Below are 22,352 nucleotides of genomic sequence, written 5' to 3'. Positions count from 1 at the left end.
TTTCAAAGAAAAACCCGCATAGTTCCCGTTCCCGTGGGATTTCCGGGATAAAACCTAGCCTATATTACTCGTGGATAATGTAGCTTTCGAATGGTGAAAGAATTTTTAAAATCGGTCCAGTAGTTTATGAGCCTATTCATTACAATCAAACAAACAAACAAAGTTTTCCGCTTTATAATATTAGTGTAGATTATATTAGTACATATAGATTTCAATCAGTAATATTTAGTGTAATAAAGATTAGATTGGGTTTTTGCATATAGAAACAAATCTTATCTTTATTATAATCGATCAATATTATATTGTTTACATACTTGAAATATTATATCTTTATTGGATTAGCCATTTATGATATTATTTTGTATTAAAAAATCTAATCGCGCAAGAAATAAGACATAATAATTAATTATATTGTTTATCTTTCCACGAAATTTATGAACATTTTCGGGTAATATGATTAGTGATTATGGAGAAAAGATCTGACTTTAATAATATATATTTATTACTAGCGGTCCGCCCCGGCTTCGCCCGTGGTACATGTTTACGTTTTCTCTACAAAAGAACCATCCTCGTACTTCAAGGAATATAATAAAAAAAGAATTAACGAAATCGGTTCAGCCGTTCTCAAGTTATGCGATTACCAACACATTTTGGGATTCATTTTTATATATTACTAGTGGTCCGCCCCGGCTTCGCCCGTGGTACCTACATGTTTAAACTATCCTATCTCTCAAGTTGGATCGAACTGCACATGGTGTGCGAATTTTATTATAATCGGTTAAGTGGTTTGGGAGTCCATTGAGGACAAACATTGTGACACGAGATTTATATATATTAAGATGTATAAGAAGATATAGAAGACTAGCTGCGCCCTGCGGTTTCAGCTTTATAATATTAGTACCTACAGATTACGGGCAATTTAATAAGTCCGGGAACTATCAGTTACTATTAGGCGGAGCCGGGCGAAACTTATTTCATTAAAATCGGTCAAGCTGTTTCGTGTTTTGAAAAACGAACACTGACTTTATAGATCCATACTAATATATATTATAAATGAGAAAGTAACTCTGTCTGTCTGTCTGTTACTCAATCACGCCTAAACTACTGAACCAATTTGCATGAAATTTGGTATGGAGATATTTTGATACCCGAGAAAGGACATAGGCTACCTTTTATTGCGAAATATGTACCACGGGCGAAGCCGGGGCGGACCTCTAGTATACCTATATATTTTAGCCATAATATAAAAAGGAAGCCAAAGATAAACGAATACCTAGGTTTATTTCGTAAAGATGCGTCATTTTGAATGTATTGGGATACCTATGGCTCTCGTCTATAAAAAGAGCGTGTGTGGCGAGCACACGTGTCAGAAGTGAAACTTCTTAGACGGTGTTGGCATGACGCTACCTTGAAATTTTACTCTCAACGCGCCTGATGAAGTTTCACTTCAAAATATCATCAAAACGGGGCCAACAGTTGCAGAGGTTTTATCTACCAAACTAACATATTTTTTCTATATTTACAGATGAATTTACGGTACAAGATATTATTAACACTACTAACTCTGAGCAGTATTTACAAGGTTTTGGTTTTGTTTTTTATTTTATTTGTATGTTTGTTTTATTTAATATTTGTTTGTGTCGTGTCATTTGTGACGTTGGTGATTTACATTTTTAACCGACTTCAAAAAAAAGGAGGAGGTTATCAATTCGGCCGGTATATTTTTTTTTTTTTTATGTATGTACACCGATTACTCCGAGGTTTCTGAACCGATTTACGTGATTCTTTTTTTGTTCGATGCGGGATGGTGTCGAATTGGTCCCATAAAAATTTTATTCGGATAGGCCCAGTAGTTTTTATTTTATGAGCATTTTTGTCTGTAGGTATTTGTAAATTTTGCAAGTGCAAGTTTGAAGTCGGTTGTTTTTAACGCAGTTATCACTTGTGTTTTGTATTTTCTACAAATTCATTGGTAATTGTTTTTATGTAAATATAATTAATGTTTTAATTATTTTTTCGTTTCTTTTTTGTATATATTTCATTAATTTATAATCCATACTCATATTATAAATGCGAAAGTAACTCTGTCTGTCTGTCTGTTACTCAATCACGCCTTAACTACCAATTTGCATGAAATTTGGTATAGAGATATTTTGATACCCGAGAAAGGACATAGGCTACTTTTTACCCCGGGACATAGGATAGGTTTTATCACGGATATCCCACGGGAACGGGAACTATGCGGGTTTTTCTTTGACTGCGCGGGCGAAGCCGCGGTCGGAAAGCTAGTTTTCTTATCTTTAGTGTAAAAAAGTCTTGTTTCGTATGTTTCGATTTAACGAGAAACAATTCGAATAATGTTTTACCATTAACTAGGTACGTCTTTTTTGAGCTAAATTATGATAAAAATATTTTTTGAAGTGAAACTTCTTTAGGCGCGTTGAGAGTAAAATTTCAAGGTCGCGTCATGGCAATACCGTCACGTCATGGAGTAAGGCGACTTTCTTGGTATCTTTGAATCTTGTCAAAGTAGTTTCACTTCTGACACGTGTGCTCGGCACACAGTCTTTTTTTCATAAATAATAGTATACATATATAGTTAAATGCCTGTATGTGCCTATGTATATACTCTCATTGTTTACTTGTCACAGTTTTTAGGCCAACCTCTATAAAGTATTGATAACGATCTTATATAAACTGCATTAAGATAAGAAAACAATCTTATCAAAATGTCAAATACAGTTTACTGGAGCATAGTTAATAGATAAATTTGTTTATATACTACGAGCTTACCGCCCGCGGCTTCGCCCGCTTGTCTAAAACCTAATAAATTATATACTAAAACCTTTCTCCTATATATCTATTAAAAAAAACCGCATCAAAATCCGTTGCGTAGTTTTAAAGATTTAAGCATACAAAGGGACATAGGGATAGAGAAAGCGACTTTGTTATATACTATGTAGTTTCTAGCTGCGCCTCGCGGTTTTACCCGCAGTGCTCCGCTCCTGTTGGTCTTAGCGTGATGATACATATATAATAGCCTATAGCCTTCCTCGTTCACATTTAGTTTTTAGCTCAGTTTTAATATTCAATTTTACAGCATAAGTTTACAGCAGTCAAACGCTTAATAAAATCTTCACCTGGAAAAGACGCAGGTTTGAATCCCGCTTCGTGATCGAATTTCTTATTTTAAGCTATTGCATAGCTTCTATCGCGGGCCTTGAGCGCGGGGACCGAATCCAGAAATTCCGTAACGAAAAAACATAGCATGCAATAGCTTTACCGCGGCAGTCCCCGAGTGCCACACGTCTTTTATTTTTATAAAAAAATTATAGCCATACTTTCTACTTATAATATCACTAGCTGTGTCTCGCGGTTTTACCCGCATTGCTCCGCTCCTGTTGATCTTTGCGTGATGATATAATATAGCCTATGGCCTTCCCCGATAAATGGGCTATCTAACACCGAAAAAATTTTTCAAGTCGAAAATGTAGTTTCTGAGATTAGCGCATTCCAAAACCTATCCTTTGTTTTAATACAAGTTACCCTCTATATGTGTGCTAAATTTTATTGTAATCGGTAAAGTAGAATTTGCGTGAAAGCGAGTAACAAACACACACACATCCTCACAAACTTTCGCATTTATAATAATATACAGGGTGTCCCACTGTTGGTATACTAAGCTCAAAGGTTATAGTTTTGCTTACGCTGAGTACGTAAAAAATATTTATATAAATATAATAATTCTAGACGCATTTTTTTTTCAAATAGATGAATTCTTAAAACTCTATGTTGTAGGTACACCCATACCAAGCAACCCGCCCAACTTTGCCACTAGCACGTGAGATATCGTTTAAGATTATGTTTTCATAGACAAAATGCTCACATTAGAGAATCGGTATATGCCGGCTGCGCGAATCTAGAGAAGAAAACATGAATTTTCAGGAAAAAATTAGCAATAATTTTTGACGTAATTTTGTTGTTTGAGTATTTTTTACGTGATCAGTGTATGCGAAACTACAAGGCCCTTCGCGCTTAGTATACCAATAGTGGGACACCCTGTATAGTATATGAATACTAATATTATAAATGCGAAATTAACTCTGTCTGTCTGTCTGTTACTCAATCACGCCTTAACTCTGAACCAATTTGCATGAAATTTGGTATAGAGATATTTTGATAACGCAGAAAGGACATAGGCTACTTTTACCCCGGGAAATAGGATAGGTTTTATCCCGGAAATACCACGGGAACGGGAACTATGAGGGGTTTTCTTTGACTGCGCGGGCGAAGCTGCGGGTGGAAAGCTACTATGAATATAATTAATATAATATGTGATAATACATTTCGATATATTTGATAAGGTTTTTATAGTTTTGATTTATTCTCTTATCTTTTTGTTGATTTATATGTACTTGTGTAATCTTAAGTGCTTTCTTTGTATAAAAAATCGGTCAAGTGCGAGTCGGAATAGGCATGACGACAGTATCCATAAATGATCATATTAGTGTTTTCAAGGGAAAATGTATACTAAATAAATTAAATATAGTGACTTAAAAATCTAAAAAACATTAAGATTAATGAGATTATCAATAAAATAAGACATTGAAATTCTGCAGTTGGCCATTTTGACTAAAACACGCGTGACGTCACGTTTAAATAAACAACTCACGTCAGATGTATTTTGTTGTTATGAATATGTTGAGAATACGCATTTTTATTTATTTTCTTTTGTTTCACGTATGCTTTATCGACTCAGAACAGAAATATAATTGCGAATTCACAATACGTGGTTTCGGGGTTCTCCGCGCCCACTTTATACAATCATTTCTTATTATTTTCTCGCTTGAAATAATTATTAACACATTTTTGAGCATTATTTTTATGTGGATTCACACTGCAATACTGCACACCACTTATAAACTTTGAAATTCGTTTCTATAACACATATTAAATAAATATTTATTTAATTTTCTTCGCAATGCGTACAAATAATTACGTATTTACTAAAGAGTGACGTCAAACCTACGCCATGACACCTGCGAGCTGTTTTGCCACAGTTTATAAATATTTTTTGAAAAATGGCTTTTATCTTCGATAAATTTAAGTATATTACCGAAATATAGGGTTTTTCTTGTATAGTAAACGTATACACACATTATGGAAGAGGATTTCAAAATCTTTCGTCATGCCTATTGCGATACGGGTGATACGGGTGATAGGGATCTTATAAAAAATATTGGTCACCCATACAATTAAAATTTACATTATTTTCAAGTGCTATAAATGATCAGTTAAAAGATGTTGTGTTGTTATATAGTTAAGAAGGAAATTGGAAAATCCTACTAATATAAAAAATGCGAAAAATTGTATGTTTGTTCGTATGTTACTCCATCATGCAAAAACTGCTGAACCGAATGTTATGAAATTTAGCACACAGATAGAGGGTAACTTGGATTAACACATAGGATAGTTTTCATCCCAAAAATCCCACGGGAACGGGAACTATGCGCTATTACTTATATAAGAATTGAAGAGTATGAGTACCTATACGATATTCTACAATATGTTTAACATAAGTGAACTACATATAGAGTATAGACCTGTACTTAGCTTCACATATTTTTTAAATTTATCCTTAAACTCGCTGTGCCCTGCGGTTTTACCCGCAGTGCTTTTGGGCGCAGTCGCAGTATTGGACGATTGATGTTATATAGCCTATAAGTCTTTCTTAATAAATGGGCTATCTAAAACTGAAAGAATTTTTCCAATCGGACTAGTAGTTCCTGAGATTAGCGCGTTCAAACTAACAAACATAAAAACAAACTCGTCAGCTTTATAATATTAGTATAGTTAAATACGGTGTATTCTATATTGAGAAGAATTCTATAAACTTAACATCTTGTGTCTTCCTAGCGTCTAATGTTATTTGTGTATGCATGTCGTAGTGACTAGAACCCTTACTATGTACCATCTGCAAAGACACCCGCCTAGAATATAAATAAAATATTTCAGGACATTTTTCACACACGGCACGATCTGATCCCATACTAAGCTTTCCCTTGTGTTGTGGAAAACAAATTACTGATAAACATACATATATGTATAATTTTAAATAAATACTTATTATATAAATAATTAAATCCCAGACAGAGCAAACAACTATGTAAATCACTCAAATATTTGCCCTGGGTGGGAATCGAACCCACGACCTCTGGCTTGGAAGGCAGGGTCACAACCAACTAAAGCCGGCTACTAACGCACCTGGGGGGGGCAATATTGGAACAATCTCGGTTGGTCGACGGTTGGAGCAATTTCAGTTCTCTAAATTGCCGCTGCTTGCCAATACACATCACAATTAAGGAGCTTATTAAAGGTGCAATTCCAATATTGCCCCTGCTGCACGTACATGAGTAGCCGGTTTAAACCGGCAAGGTGTATAAGCAAGCAGGGGCAATTTAGAGAACAACTGAAATTGCTCCGACCGCCGACGAACCGAGATTGTTTCAATATTGCCCCTGCGGCAGGTACGTGATTAGCTCGGCCTTACTATGTACAATCTACAAAGACACCCTTCTAGAATATGAAACAATACACAATACATATTTCGTTCCAGAAGAGCTGATGAACTCCAATGACACGTCTGAGCAAGTGCTGGCGCTTGTGCCGCCAGAATTACACAAATATTTGACTGTACACCCGAGAAATAACAGCGGTGAGTCCTATATTATCCTTATTTTATGTTTTTACTAGCTGTGCCCTGCAGTTTTACCCACAGTGCTCCACTCCTATTGGTCTTAGTGTGATGATATATAGCCTATAGCCTTCCTCGATAAATGGGCTATCTAACCACCGAAAGAACATTTTAAATCAAACCAGTAGTTCCCGAGATTAGCGCGTTCATATAAATAAACAAACTCTTCAGCTTCATAAGTATATAATATTAAGCACTAGGTTTCCGCCCGCGGCTTCGCCCGCGCAATCAAAGAAAAACCCGCATAGTTCCCGTTCCCGTGGGATTTTCGGGATTGCGTCATTTTCCCGGGATAAAAAGTAGCCTATGTCTTTTCTCGGGTATCAAAATATCTCCATACCAAATTTCATGAAAATTGGTTCAGTAGTTTAGGCGTGATTGAGTAACAGACAGACAGACAGGTACCATAGTAATATACACACTTACACAGTCTATATAAACTAACACTAGGTTTCCTTACTAACAAATGGATCTGCGATATCCGAATACTATCCATACTAATATTATAAATGCGAAAGTTTATGAGGATGGATGTGTATGTGTGTGTTTATTACTCTTTCACACAAATACTACTGAACCGATTACAATGAAATTAAGCACACATATAAAAGGAAACTTAGATTAACACATAGGATAGATTTTATCCCGGAAATCCCACGGGAACGGGAACTATGCGGGTTTTTGAAAATGCGGGTGAAGTCGCGAGCGGAAAGCTAGTCTTTAATAAAATAACTAAACTATATTACCTTACGATTTCCAGCAAATGCCACAGACCGGACCAGTCCAAAGAACATCACAGATATACGAAAAGCAATACAAATGTACAATGAAGCCCAGACCATTTACAACGAAGATATATTTGGACCAGTCCAAAATGACACCATAATTATTGCTATACAGGTATTTACAATTATATTATTTACTAGCCATGCTCCGCGGTTTTACCCGCAGTGCTCTGCTCCTGTTGGTCTCAGCGAAATGATATATAGCCTATAGCCTTCCTCGTTAAATGGGCTATCTAACACCGAAAGAATTTTTCAAATCGGACCATTAGTTGCCGAGATTAGCGCGTTCAAACAAACTCTTCAGCTTTATAATATTAGTATTGATTTATCGAAGTGAATCTTCTTTAGGCGCGTTGAGAGTAAAATTTCAAGGTCGCGTCATGGCAATGCCGTCACGTCATGGATTAAGGCGACGATTTTGATATCTCTGAATCTTGCCAAAGAAGTTTCACTTCTGACACACGCTCTTTTTTACTTCAGATTATACATCCATATAAACGTTTTTTTTAATGTAATGTACAGAAGAGAGACTCTTTCCTCTCTCTCTCTCTCTCATAAAAGAGTACTTTTATGTTTTATGTAACACCTGTAATCACCTGTATGTTTGTATGTAACCGACTTTGACTCGATTTGTATTTAAACGGACAGATTTAATTCAGTCTTTGTACACTTATCAAGGAACTGTGCACTATCATTTCTGAGTTTATGTAATTTCAGTGTGTATTTGAGATTATTTTTGACTGTGTTTATTATTTTAAACGGTACGGTCGGTATTCATTAAGGTCATCAGATGAGATCGTGATCAAAAAAACAGTTTTTAAGTAGTGTAATTTAATACAAACCTTGTCCTGACATTCTGTAACACAATCGCAAATGCAATCGTTCAGGAGTTCTAAATGTACATACATTTGTTATTCATACCTATATCACCATACTCTTAATCTATATCCTGTTTATTTTTATAGCAAACCATTCATTCATTCCTCTTGAAAGAAATCACTTATACCATATTCGCACCACCATACTAAAAATAAAACACAACTTCACAAAACAGATTTATACAAAAAACTTCGGTTTTGCCATTTTCCGTCTCGCCAATATCAAATCCTTTCCGTTCTTGCCTATCAGACTCACTCTCTCTGGGTACAATTTCGTCTCTATCGGCAATGTTATCTTCTGCTTTCTCTTCTGTTTTCTATTCTTCTTCTTCTCTTTCTTTGGTATTAGTCTCTCTTCGACCCAAATATATTGTTGGTCGTCTGGTATGGCGGTATCAAATCGAAACTTTCTTGGTATCTAAAATTGTATTGAAAGGGTTAATAAGACTTTATTGTTTCGTTTATTGAGTTTATTTTTGTATAGCGTGATGATATATTTTGTATAGCCTATAGCTTTCCTCGATAAATGGGCTATCCAACGCCGAAATAATTTTTCAAATCGGTCCAGTAGTTCCCGAGATTAGTGCGTTCAAACAAGCAAACTCTTCAGCTTTATAATATTAGTATAAATAACAACTTCAGCTTTATGTATGTTTATCAGTATAAGTGTCATAATATGTGTGACCGTTGGATTTATAACTACTGTGTCTACAGATTTTGATAAAATCTGTCAACTTCATCACGATAAATTTACATCTTATTTATCTGATAGGTTATTTGGGCTACCATTTACGATTTAAATAATATTTTTCCTTGTTTTATTAAGCTATTGCATAGCTTCTATCGCGGGCCTTGAGCGCGGGGACCGAATCGAGAAATTCCGTAACGAAACCTCACGCTCCACACTCCGACGGGCGGAGGTGTGGCTTGGAGGCATAGCATGCTATAGCTTTACCGCGGCAATCCCCGAGTGCCACACATCTTTTTTTTATTTATTTTAAACAATTAGATGACAGAGATCCATTAATGTTGTACGTGACATATAAACTAATGTTAGTAAATATTAAAAAACGTGTGGCACTCGGGGACTGCCGCGGTAAAGCATAGCATGCCTTCAACCCACACCTCCGCCCGTCGGAGTGGGGAGCGTGAGGTATTTTCGTTACGGAATTTCTACATTCGATCTCCGCGCTCAAGGCCTGCGATAGAAGCTATGCAATAGCTTAAAAATATGCTAATTATTATCAGTTGATGAGGCACCTTAAAACGCTCTATTCTTTCCTTGTTTAGTATGTTTTTCTTTTACTATTACTTTTCCTATTGACGTTTTTAACATTATGACGTCAAGTGGCAACATAAGAAGTATTTATTCTGCTGTTCTTTATAAAATTTCAATGCACAAAGACGCAAAGAGTCGTCGTGAATTTCACAAAGTAATTTATAGCTTCAACACAATACAATAAAGTTATTTTGTTACAAATTCACAATTAGCAACTGCATTACTGCGACTGATCGATTACTATTATCGTAAATAAAATTACAATAACATACATATTATATGAAACTTATCATGAAATGTTTATTTGTGTATAGTTCGAGGGTGTCCTTCAAGGTTCATTACTGGTGTCACTTTTATTGCTCATTTATAAAAATGATTGATAATGCATTTCCACATTTTTAACACATGATGAATTAACGACAAGTTTCGAGTTAAACGTAATAAGAATATAATAAACTTCACAGATTTAAGTTAGATTTGTTGTTTCAATAGTAAAAATATATGCTATGATATTCTTCGTTCCAAATATAAGATTGTTTATATTTTTTTGTAAGTGTTTAAAGGAATCTATCGAATTATTATTAGACCGTATTAATAGTGTATTTTTCTATCTCATGTGTAAAATATACAAAAGAGTTAACTATATTAGTTTTAAAGAATGAAAATAAATAAATTACTTACCAAATATTCTCTACAGTATTCAACTTGAGGCTTGTAATGTGGAATATAAACTTTGGGGTACTCAAATTTTACTCTGGCCATTAGTACTTTCGGAAAATCCGGTTTTTGATACCTAGAAAGTAGTAGGATTATTTAACAGTTGATGGTAAACTTTAAAAATGAATTAAAGGTGCTTTTCCACTAATAATGTGCGAAGATGTGTAGCGAGGAATGTGTTTGTGAATAACCAATCATATCGCTTCATTTAGTTCGAAGATTTAAGCGATACTTAAGTTTCTATAGGTTTTCTTAGTTCCTTACTAGATGGTGTTTAATTTACTTGTTATTTATTTACTAATTTTCCGCCGGCGGCTTCGCTCGCATTTTCGCAAGCGTTTTCAAAGAAAAACCTATATAGTTCCCATTCCCGTAGGACGCGGGATAAAACCTATCCTTTGTTAATCCAAGTTACACTCTATATGTGTGCTAAATTTCATTGTTATCGGTTCTGTAGTATTTGCTTGAAAGATTAACAAACATACATACAGAAACATCCATCCTCACAAACTTTTGCATTTATAATATTAGGAGGATTGATTAAAAAAAACATATAATTGTGGGTAGTATAATAAAATTTACCATACTGCTTCCCAATGGTCCATATACATTGGTTCTGGCATGATGATCTTCATCCAACGTAAAATGTCACATCTGTATTGGACATAAGGTTGTGAATAGCTTGTTTCGATGGTTTTTTAATTGTTTTCAATACAAGAAAAATGAAATCCCCAAATGTGTTGGTAAGCGCAAAACTTGAGAACGGCTGAACCGATAACGTTAATAATTATTTTGTAATATTCTTTGAAGTATTAGAATTTAGAATGGTTCTTATGGAGAGAAAACGTAAACATGTACTATGGGCGAAGCCGGGGAGGACCGCTAGTTGTATACCTAATATAAATGTAATACTGCTGTTATTCTTAATCTACTTCAAAAAAATAAGGAGATTTTCAATAAGTCTTTTATAATAAAGTATTTAAGACATTTTTTTATTTAAAAGCTAGTGCCACCCAATCCTTCCCATTTATTAACCGACTTCAAAAAAAGCAGGAGGTTATCAATTCGACCGGTATGTTTTTTTTTTAAGTATGTACACCGATTACTCCGAGGTTTCTAAACCGATTTACGTGATTCTTTTTTTGTTCGATGCGGGATGGTGTCGAATTGGTCCCATAAAAATTTTATTCGTATAGGTCTAGTAGTTTTTGTTTTATGAGCATTTTTGTCTGTATTTGTAAATGTTGCAAGTGCAAGTTTGAAGTCGTTTGTTTTTAACGCAGTTATCACTTGTATGTAATACTAGCTTTCCGCCCGCGGCTTCGCCCGCTTTTTCAAAGTAAAACCTAGCATAAAGCAAAGTAAAACCTCAAAGTAAAAGCATGGTTCCCGTCCCTTTGGGATTTCCCTGATAAACCTCTGGGAAACCTCTGTGTAATTCTAAGTTTTTTTACAAATTAAATTTTGTATCTGAATCAGATAAGCCTAATTGTACTTAATTAGGCTTATCTTTTTATAAGCCGAAACGTATAAACATATCTCGTGAAGTTGTATCTGATGGTTATCTATACTAATTTTAAGCGGGCTACTCACCTACCTGCCGCAGGGGCAATATTGGAACAATCTCGGTTGGTCCGGCGTTCAGAGCAATTTCAGTTGTTCTCTAAATTGCTTGCCTATACACATCACAATTTAGGAGCCAATTAAGGGTGCAATTTCAATAATGTCCCTGCTGCAGGTAGGTGAGTAGCCGGTTTAATGTGTATAGGCAAGCAGGGGCAATTTAGAGAACAGCTGAAATTGTTCCGACCGCCGTGCAACCGAGATTGTTCCAATATTGCCCCTGTGGCAGGTCCGTGAGTAGCCGGCTCTATAAAACTGAAGTTTGGAACGCGCTAAATCAGGGACTACGGGTCCGATTGAAAAACAATTTCATTCTTAGATTATCCATTCATCTGGATATGGGCTATAATATATCATCACGCCGAGACTATAATTAACTACAACTAAAATTAGAGATTTAATAAACTACCCACCTTGTCCAATTAACCCTTATACCCCAACTTGGTCCAGTCCTGGATTTGAACCAAGTACAGTGCGTGAGTGGCTTCCGTGGCGGTAGGTTGATGCTCCTTACGAATCGTATGAAATCTGTGCTGTAGAGATTGCGTATTGATGATGTTATTATCTGAAAAAAAAAATGAGAGTAGATTGGTATTTGTTTTATGAATTATTATATTTATTGAAGTGAAACTTCTTTATCGGGGTTGGAAAACATTTTTCCGTTACGCGCCATCTATTTCTTATCCCTACCACGCGTGAATCGACGTATTTCTGGAAAGTTGCATATAGTAAATTATTTTTTGAAAAATAAGGTCAAAAAGAAGTTTCACTTCTTACGTGTGTACACTAGTACACGCACACATTTTTTTTAAGAATTATCGTATTGTCTTCTATTCGATGCGAAATGAACGAAGTCCTTGCTGTTGTTATTTACCAATATTTCATAGCCAAAGATCTTTACTTTAGAAGACCTTTAGAAGATCTATTTACTTTTTATTTAATAAGACCAACATTATACGAAAAGAATCTGCCAATCTTAAGAACTACATTGAGAACTAACAAACTGAACTTATATCAGATATTCATACTTTTAGCTTATTGCTATCAGCTAAAAGTATGTCGTACATGTCTATAAAAATATGTCGCAAACCCTTAACCTTTTCACTACGAAAAGTCGCCTCTTCAAAAGCAAAAATCCATATATCCAACCAAAATTCGGTAGCAACTAAAACAATTGTATCTTCCACCACAAGCTCTGTGGCAAACCAATTACTATCACCATTTATTTAATTACCTTAATATGCTCGAACTGCTGCACACCAATTTCTGGTAACTTCGATGGATCCTCCATCATCAGTAAACGCATGCCATTTATATTATTGTCCAAGAAACAGTTCTGAAACAAATATTTAATATTTATTTAATTGTAGCACTATAGTTTGTCTCCTTCTCTTTTTCTTGGTAGTGGCCCTGACTTCCAAGCCAGATGTGGGTTCGATTCCCACCCGGGACAAATATTTGTGTGATGAACATAGATGTTTGCTCTGTGTCTGGGTGTTAATTATCTATATAAGTATTTATTTAAAATTATATATGTATGTATATCAGCCATCTGGTTTCCATAACACAAGCGAAAGCTAAATATGGGATCAGATCGTGCCGTGTGTGAAAATCGTCTTGAAATATTTATTTATTACTAGGTTTCCGCCCGCGGCTTCGCCCGCGTTTTCAAAGAAAAACCCGTTCCCGTAGGATTTCCGGGATAAAACCTATCCTATGTCCTTTCTCGTGTATCAAAATATCTCTATACCAAATTTCATGGAAATTGGTTAAGTAGTTATGGCGTGATTGAGTAACAGACAGACAGACAGAGTTACTTTCGCATTTATAATATTAGTATGGATTATTCGTGCACCTTATATTCTGGAAAGCCAATTTCCTCAATCCATACAGCTACATCTCTTGATGACCAACCAAAAGCTTGTGGTAATGGTAACTTATCCACAATATTAGCGGTCAGCTCGTATAGAGATGGTGGCGATTTGAGACATGGTAGTAGCTTCCTGAAATTGACATTATAATTGATACAAAATAATGAATAAAGGGAAGAGATACGAGCACTTTAGACTAATAGATGGACGATCTGGGATAATGAATTAGGAAAAAAGTGTGTGTGTGTACTAGTGTACGTCGTACACGTAAGAAGTTAAACTTCTTTATGGCCTTATTTTTCAAAAAATAATTGACTACATGCAACTTTACAAAAATACGTCGAATCACGCGTGGTAGGGATAAAAAAAGATGGCGCGTTACGGAAAAATGTCACGCGTAACGAAAAAATGTTACACTAAATTTTTTTCCAACCCCGATAAAGAAGTTTCACTTCAATAATTTACTATATGCAACTTTACAGAAATACGTCGAAACACACGTGGTAGGGATAAGAAAAAGATGGCGCGTAACGGAAAAATGTTACACTAAATTTTTTTCCAACCCCGATAAAGCAGTTTGTTTCACTTCAACAACCTTCCGACATCATTCATCAGGGTCTTAACGGCCAGCCGAGTCGAGTAGACTGGTCGAGCATAATATGTTGATGATAATACTATCTAATATTAACAAAAATATCAAAGCACTTTTTTTTAACATAAGGCTCCTGTTTCGGGAAGCAGCCACACTCCACACACGTGGTTTTATCCGGAGTGATATAGATCGGTTCAGGGGGTTTTATTACTATGGAAGGGGTACGTTTGGGCATCTTGATTTTGTGGGGTCTGTGGTGTTTCTGGAATAGAGAAAATATGTTTATTGACATCACTACATGGTATAAAACAAAGTCGCTTTTTCTGTCCCTATGTATGTTGAAAACTACGCAACGGATTTTGATGTGGATTTTTTTAGTAACAGTGATTGAAGAGGAAGGTAGTATATACAGGGTGTCACGGATGTCCTATCGTAGGCCTAATGGAGCTTATAGTGTTTAACCTTCTGATGCTTTAAAAAATATTTAAAAAATCCGGTCGTGCAGGAAAAATTATCTTACAACTTTTCAATAAACTTTGTGTTCGTAACCCTAACTACGCGGATCATACTCGCGAGCGTTATACATAAGCGGTCATTGACCTCGAACGCAATGCTTAATTTCGAACCTCGAAAATAAATACCTACTGTTTGGATAATATTTTTTAGAGTATACGAGACAAATACACAAGTACACTATCGTTATTCGTTACCAAAAAAAACGAAAATTTACCTACTTACCTAGTACCATCGCCTTCTGACCGCACCCTTTTTATACTTAATCATATTTTAATCTTTACTTAGTTTTTTTATTATGATACATGCGTATCAATTATTTAATGTATTTTTGTACAATGATATTGAAATAAGGTACATACCAACTTGTAGAAATTTCAGCATACAACATGCAGTAGGTACCTATCACACACACTAAACACACCTTCACAACATACCTACTAAAGCACCCGTACTCAAACTCAAACATTTTAATACTCCACGTTCGTATAATACCTAGGACATTACCGACTCAGAAACTCACAGATGAAACACAGAAAACGACAAAAAGCAAACGATAGCAACTTGACACCGAAAGATAAAACAAGCGACTAACAAAAATTCATTTAAAATTACTTAAAAACTTCAATAATAATACGAATAAACGTACAATGCGAGTTTAGGGATTCGTAGGGAAATGTTTGTAAAAATATCTTTTAATAAGAATGATTTAGAATACATAATAATATCTGTTCCTTTCAACTTTTGCTAGATGAAACTCAATAATTAAAATATGGCGCCTAATCTAGATAAGAGTATAAATAGCAACTTAAGGTACCTAAATACCTATTAAATTATAATATTAGTCCCAGCATAAAACTTAATACCTAATATCATTTCATGATAATTTCACATTAAATTACTTATATTATGATTGTGTTTTTTCATTTGTAGTTACAAAAGAAAATTGAAAGTAAATAATAAAAAGATACCTAAGTAAAATAAAATATTAAATAAACAACGGAACCGTATTTTTAAAAGGCGGCATTTCACAAACGAAAGGAGGCGTTACCTTTGCTAGTTGCACAAAGACACCGCCGTGCCGCGGCCGCCGGCACGTGTAAGCGTCCGCGCATTTTTAATAGTTGCACAAATTTAGTTCTCCACCAAACGTCTTAGCGTAATGGCTGTGATAGATCTGCGCGGGAGATTCGGGATCGTTACTCGTTAGTCGAAATTCTTATTTTGTGTTTATAATAATTAGTTAAAGTTATTAAAGCAGTGGTTGTATAAATCCATGATAATGCATTTAAGTAGTTACGAGATTTTCTTATGTTACTTAGTTATTTTAAGAAGTGATTGATATTTGGAGTACCTAGTAGGTATAATATTTAATACATTATGTAATATTTGTTTACCTTCGTCACTCATCATTCGTCATCATTGTGCAATATGTACCTATTACGAATTACGATCCTGTGATTCCTGTGCATGATAATCGGGTGAGTGTTTGCATTTTGAAACCGTTGATTTCACAGAGGTTGATTTCTTCTGGTAAATATGACACCGTGTGCATGTAATTGGTGTTTACGACACATCTACCTAATTACGAAAAATCATAAGTAAAACATACTTTCTATTTCTTAATTCAAAGTATTATTATTCATTTTCACTAATAATTATTAATTTAATAGCTTTAACCCAAATGGAAAATAGGATAAGGTCGTATAATTATCAATAATTATTAATACTTTAAACTTATTTTATTAAATAAATAAATTTATTATTTAGCTTTCACAACTCAGTAGGTTTTATTACAATAATTATTTTGTCAGTAATCTTAATTATGTAGGTACAGGTAGTTGTTATGACTTACGAGTTTGAGGGAGTCGTACTTTATTTTTATCGTTATGAAAACTTTGATAAATATTTTTTTTGTTGTTTACGGAACGTGTAGTTAACTGTATTAGCTTAATGAAGTTTTTCGATTCATGAAAAATCTGAAGACTTCCTCGTAAAATTAAAAGTATAAGTAAATACCTAGTAAAGCAAAAGTAAAAAACACATTGCATAATGCAGACAAAAATAAAAATTAAAAAAACTTAAGTTAGGATTAAAATATGTTAAAAGTAAAAAGTATTAAAAGGGCTCGACCACGGTCAGTTTCAGTTTCAGTTTTTTTTTTTTTTTGTAAAATAAACGATTATTTTTGTATGTGTTTTGTATACTCTAAAAAATATTATCCAAACAGTAGGTATTTATTTCCGAGGTTCGAGGTTAAGCATAGCGTTCGAGTCCGCGTTCGGTCAATGACCGCTTATGTATAACGCTCGCGAGTATGATCCGCGTAGTTAGGGTTACGAACACAAAGTTTATTGAAAAGTTGTAAGATAATTTTTCCTGCACGACCGGATTTTTTAAATATTTTTTACAGCATCAGAAGGTTAAACACTATATGCTCCATTAGGCCTACGATAGGACATCCGTGACACCCTGTATAATTTACTAGCTGTGCCCCGCGGCTTTAACCGTATTGCTCCGCTCCTGTTGGTCTTAGCGTGATGATATATAGCCTATAGCCTTCCTCGATAAATGAGCTATCTAACACCGAAAGAATTTCTTTATTCGTTCCTGAGATTAGGTTTTAAACAAAGCGGGCGAAGCCGCGGTCGGAAATATAGTAAAATTGTAAAGCCCAACAATAGGTTAAGTATTTATTTACTAGTTGAACTGATAAACAATGGCCTGCTTTAGCGTTAAGTGTAAATGATCGTCAAATTTTGATCTTAATATAAATCTCGTGTCACAATGTTTGTCCTCAATGGACTCCTAAACCACTTAACCGATTATAATAAAATTCGCACACCATGTAACACCAACAAATATACCAAATAACAGAGTGAAATCGGTCCAGCAGTACAGTGATAACAAACAATACCTTCCTAACCAAAGCTACTAAGTTGAAAATTATTATATAGAGCGATTATTACTTCACTACATAGTATAAAACAAAGTTGCTTTCTCTGTCCCTATGTCCCTTTGTACTCTTAAATCTTTCAAATTACGCAACGGATTTTGATGCGGTTTTTTTAAATAGATAAAGTGATTCAAGAGGAAGGTTTTAGTATATAATTTATTAGGGTTTATACAAAGCGGGCGAAGCCGCGGGCGGAAAGCTAGTATTTTATAAAGCGTATTCTACCAGACTAGATACTGAAAAAATATTTACCCTCGTTTCTTCGGACATTTTTGGACATTAAAATATATAAAGATTACAAGAGTAAACTTTATACCGACTTGTATAGTAAAAGTGTCAAAATAACATCAGGTGACATATCCTAAAATGTTTTTTTTATTGACGTAGTTTTGGTTTCTCTAATAAGTATATAATATAGACAAAGATGCCCTTTGTAATCAAAAATTAATATTTATTTGTTATTTGATTGATTTTATACCATTCGGTTTTAAAATTTAAAACAAAATTGCCTCATATTTTAGAACCTATTATTATTTTATTTTTAACTAGCTTCCGCCCGCGACTCCGTCCGCGCGGAAAAATTAAGAAAAATTAAGATTTTTTTTTACGTATTCTTCCGGGATAAAAAGTATCCTATTTTATGCCCAGGATACTTACTTACTTACTAGAGTGGCGCAGGGACCCAAAGTGAGTCTTGGCCTCCGACAATAAGAGCCTCCATTTGACTCTATCCTGCGCCATCTCTTGCCAGTTTTCAATCTGGAGGGTGCGCAGGTCCTTGGCGATTTCATCTTTCCAGCGGTACCTGGGACGTCCAACAGGACGGCGTCCAGATGGCTGTCCCAGGTACGCTCGTTTCGCTGCTCGATCTTCCCCCATTCTTTCCACATGGCCGAGCCATCGGAGTCTTTGGGCTTTAATCTCACCAATGATGTTTGGCTCGGCCATTAGATCTTGAAGTTCTAAGTTTTTCCTCCTCCTCCAAACCCCTTCTTCTGTCAACACTGGCCCAAATATCTTTCTTAGGATCTTTCTTTCAGTAACTAGGAGCTTGTCTTCTTCTTTTTGTGTCAGTGTCCAGGTCTCGCAGCCGTACATTAAGATAGGTCTTAGTATAGTTATATAGATAAGGATTTTAGTACGCCTGCTGAGGATTTTCGACACCAGTACTTTGTGTAAGGCTGCACTGCAACGGAGGGTATTTTGTATCCTTATTTCGATTTCTTCTTCCCTAGTGTACGTATCGGTCACAGTGCATCCCAAGTATTTAAATTATGCCCAGGATAATAAGGTATAATTATACCAAGTTTCATCGAAATCAAACCGTTAGTTTTCACGTGATGCCTGAACATACAGACAGACAGACAGACAAAAATTTTTTTTATCACATATTTGGGCTTTGTATCGATCCAGTAACACCCCCTTGCTATTTATTTTTTCAATATTTTCAATGGATGGATCATCTTCGCGTGGATGGTTATTTCTCCATTTTGAGTACCTCTGTCAATAACATCTTATAAATATCTATTGGACCCAATTCCCAAATACGGCTAGGCCTATATAATAATACGCAACGTGTGTTCGCGGTTCTACGGAACAACGTCTATGGATAAAACTGAAAAATTAAGATTAATTTTTTTCTACGTATTTTTCCAGGATAAAAAGTATCCTATTTTACGCCCAGGATAATAAGGTATAATTATACCAAGTTTCATTGAAATCGAACCGCTAGTTTTCACGTGATGCCTTCACATACAGACAGACAGACAGACAGACAGACAGACAAAAAAGTTTTTAATCACATATTTGGGTTTGGTATCGATCCAGTAACACCCCCTGCTATTTATTTTTTCAATATTTTCAATGTACAGAATTGACCCTTCTACAGATTTATTATATGTATAGATAGCATTGAATCACGCAGCATTGGTCCGATCCAAACACTCAAAATTGTCTGAAACAAAAGTCTGCCTACGCGTGCATTAGGCAGAGTTTTTTGTTAAGTGGGTATACACAAATAATTATAACAAATCTTATGGAGTCGGTTACATACAAACATACAGGCAAAGCTAATCAAAGAATTTAAATAACTTATTAATTACTTACTTAGGTACATAAAAAATGTGTTTAAATCCGTTTTATTATTTTGCAGGTACACACAAGGTTAACATATTTAAGACATTTGATAGTATCTCTAGCGCAGGCTAAAGACATAGACAGAACTCTGCTGGTGTTCTCGCACGATTACTACGATGAAGAAATAAATAATTTAGTTAGGAGTATAGATTTTACTAAGGTTAGTCTTTATTGTATAAGGTACAAGATTTGGTGTTTTTTTTTGTGGAAGCTGTAAAAAATCTTATAAATAGATTGTATATATTATAAATGCGAAAGTTTGTGAGGATGTGTGTGTGTGTGTGTGTTTGTTACTCTTTCACGCAAATACTACTGAACCGATTACTATGAAATTAAGCACACATATAGAGGGTAACTTGGATTAACATGTTTTAGGATAGGTTTTATCCCGGAAATCCCACGGGAACGGGAACTATGCGTTTTTTCTTTGAAAACGCGGGCGAAGCCGCAGGCGGAAAGCTAGTAAACCTATAAATTTATATCTAATCTACCAATTCTAATTGGATACAAAAAATGTTTGTTTTTTTTAATGGAGTTTCTTGCCGGTTCTTCTCCATATAGATAGGGAGGCGAAGAGGGGAATTTTCTGCAATACTCGAGCGTGGCAGTTTAAGATATGAGAGATACCTTAGACCTAATAGAACAACCTTGTTAACTATTTAGCTCTTTAAGTAGTGACGCGCGCCCAGGATAGACGATCAGATTAGTAAAAAAAAATCGATAGTCTGAAATACTCGAGCGCGTCAGATTAAGATATTGGGGGTTGATTTTAGTGTTTTAAGACTAAATTTAACTAATCTGACGATAAGTCCTTGACGCCGCCAAGTTATAGGGTCGCGAACTTGTAAAAAAAAAAACGTTAATCCGGCATTCTCGAGCGCGATTGTTTTTATTTTTATTTTGAAGAATATAATCTAAAACTTACTAAAAATACAAAATCTGCCGGTTTCCGCGTGACCGGAAGTCTGGAGGAGCCATTTCGTCTTCCGAAAAACGCGTTGCAGTATATAAGTCGCGAACGATACATTTTACAAAAATAAAAGTTTGAATAAACAAAAAAGGTAATTTTATTTTACACAAAAAAGGTCTCTTTACATTTTTGTCCAAAGTTAAAACTTTTTGACTTAAAGCATCATAAAAACTCAAACTCCCGGTTTTTTGAGTATATCTCGAAAACTGAGGGTGTTAAGAAAAATTGATATGAAATAACGATGATTAAAAAAAAGAAACTCTCAAACCTTTTTCGGTCAGATTAAGAGAACCCACCAACATTTTTGTCAGATTAAGAAAATATGCTTTCAGGAGACCGAGATAAACCTCCCCTATGAAAATCTGACGCGCTCGAGTATTTCAAAAGGACTTTTTTTTTCTGCATTTTCAAAAATTCATTGTAACTTATCGTCACGCCGAAATCGTCAGTTTTTTTAAGGGGAGCTTCCTTGGGGCCTACTTAACACCCCTTCCGAAAATCTGACGCGCTCGAGTAAATTTTTTTTTTGTGCATTTTTGACGAATTAATATGCCTAGCCCCACCACGCAAACCGGCAGATTAGTATACCGTTGTTATCAGAGGCACTTGGGGCATACGTAGTATGAATATCTGACGCGCTCGAGAATGCCCAAGTAACTATTTTTTTTACATTTTTGAAAATCCGTACACGCCAAACCCACCGCTAAAATGGTTTTTACCATAGAAGCTTTTCTTTTCGAAATTATTTTATCTATCGATTTTGATAAGTCTCGATGGCGCCGTTTAATTACGCCATTTAGCTACCTCGCCTCCCTATCTAATAGATACTGCTTTCCGAATTGGTGGTAAATGTTAAAAATATGTTATGCCGATTCAAAAGTGCTTCTAAAAGAAGTCTAATTGAATAAATAAATGTTTGAGTTTAAAATTAAAATAAAATATAATATTTTTACAATTTTCAGGTGATGCAAATTTTCTACCCCTATTCGATACAGACACATCCGAATGAGTTTCCCGGGATAGACCCGTTCGATTGTCCAAGAGACGCTAAATTGGAACAGTAAGTGTTAGTTAGCGGTTTTAAATCAGGTTTTTTTGTATTTTAGGAGAGTTTTAATTAAAAAAAATTGCACATCAACAGTTTTAAATCGCGATTGTTTCTAATAAGCTGTTGCCTAACTTATAATAACTTTTAAAAAAATATTTGGACTGACAAAATAATAATTTTGTTTCCTACAGAGTTTTAATTTGCGATTTTTTTAATTAGTTTTCCTAGAG

At 35.0% G+C, this 22,352-nt stretch overlaps 1 protein-coding gene across 4 annotated transcripts in view; it reads left to right on the top strand.

Moving 5' to 3' along the window:
* The window catches only part of LOC123704767 (alpha-1,6-mannosyl-glycoprotein 2-beta-N-acetylglucosaminyltransferase-like), a 48,636-nt gene that overhangs the window by 14,636 nt on the left and 11,648 nt on the right, over positions 1–22,352 (top strand). For 2 of the 4 annotated variants that reach the window (XM_045653258.1, XM_045653260.1), the window contains exons 3-7: positions 1,526–1,582; positions 6,617–6,715; positions 7,515–7,654; positions 20,121–20,264; positions 22,037–22,134. In XM_045653258.1, coding sequence (XP_045509214.1) covers positions 1,526–1,582; positions 6,617–6,715; positions 7,515–7,654; positions 20,121–20,264; positions 22,037–22,134 — 538 coding nt within the window. The remainder of the gene's footprint in view (positions 1–1,525; positions 1,583–6,616; positions 6,716–7,514; positions 7,655–20,120; positions 20,265–22,036; positions 22,135–22,352) is intronic. The other 2 variants (XM_045653259.1, XM_045653261.1) reach the window with 1 other exon arrangement.

Source organism: Colias croceus, chromosome 30, assembly GCF_905220415.1.
Source record: "Colias croceus chromosome 30, ilColCroc2.1".
Classification (NCBI taxonomy): Eukaryota; Metazoa; Arthropoda; class Insecta; order Lepidoptera; family Pieridae; genus Colias; species Colias croceus.
The sequence above is the reverse complement of the archived record's forward strand: the minus strand, read 5'-3'. Positions and strand labels throughout refer to the sequence as shown.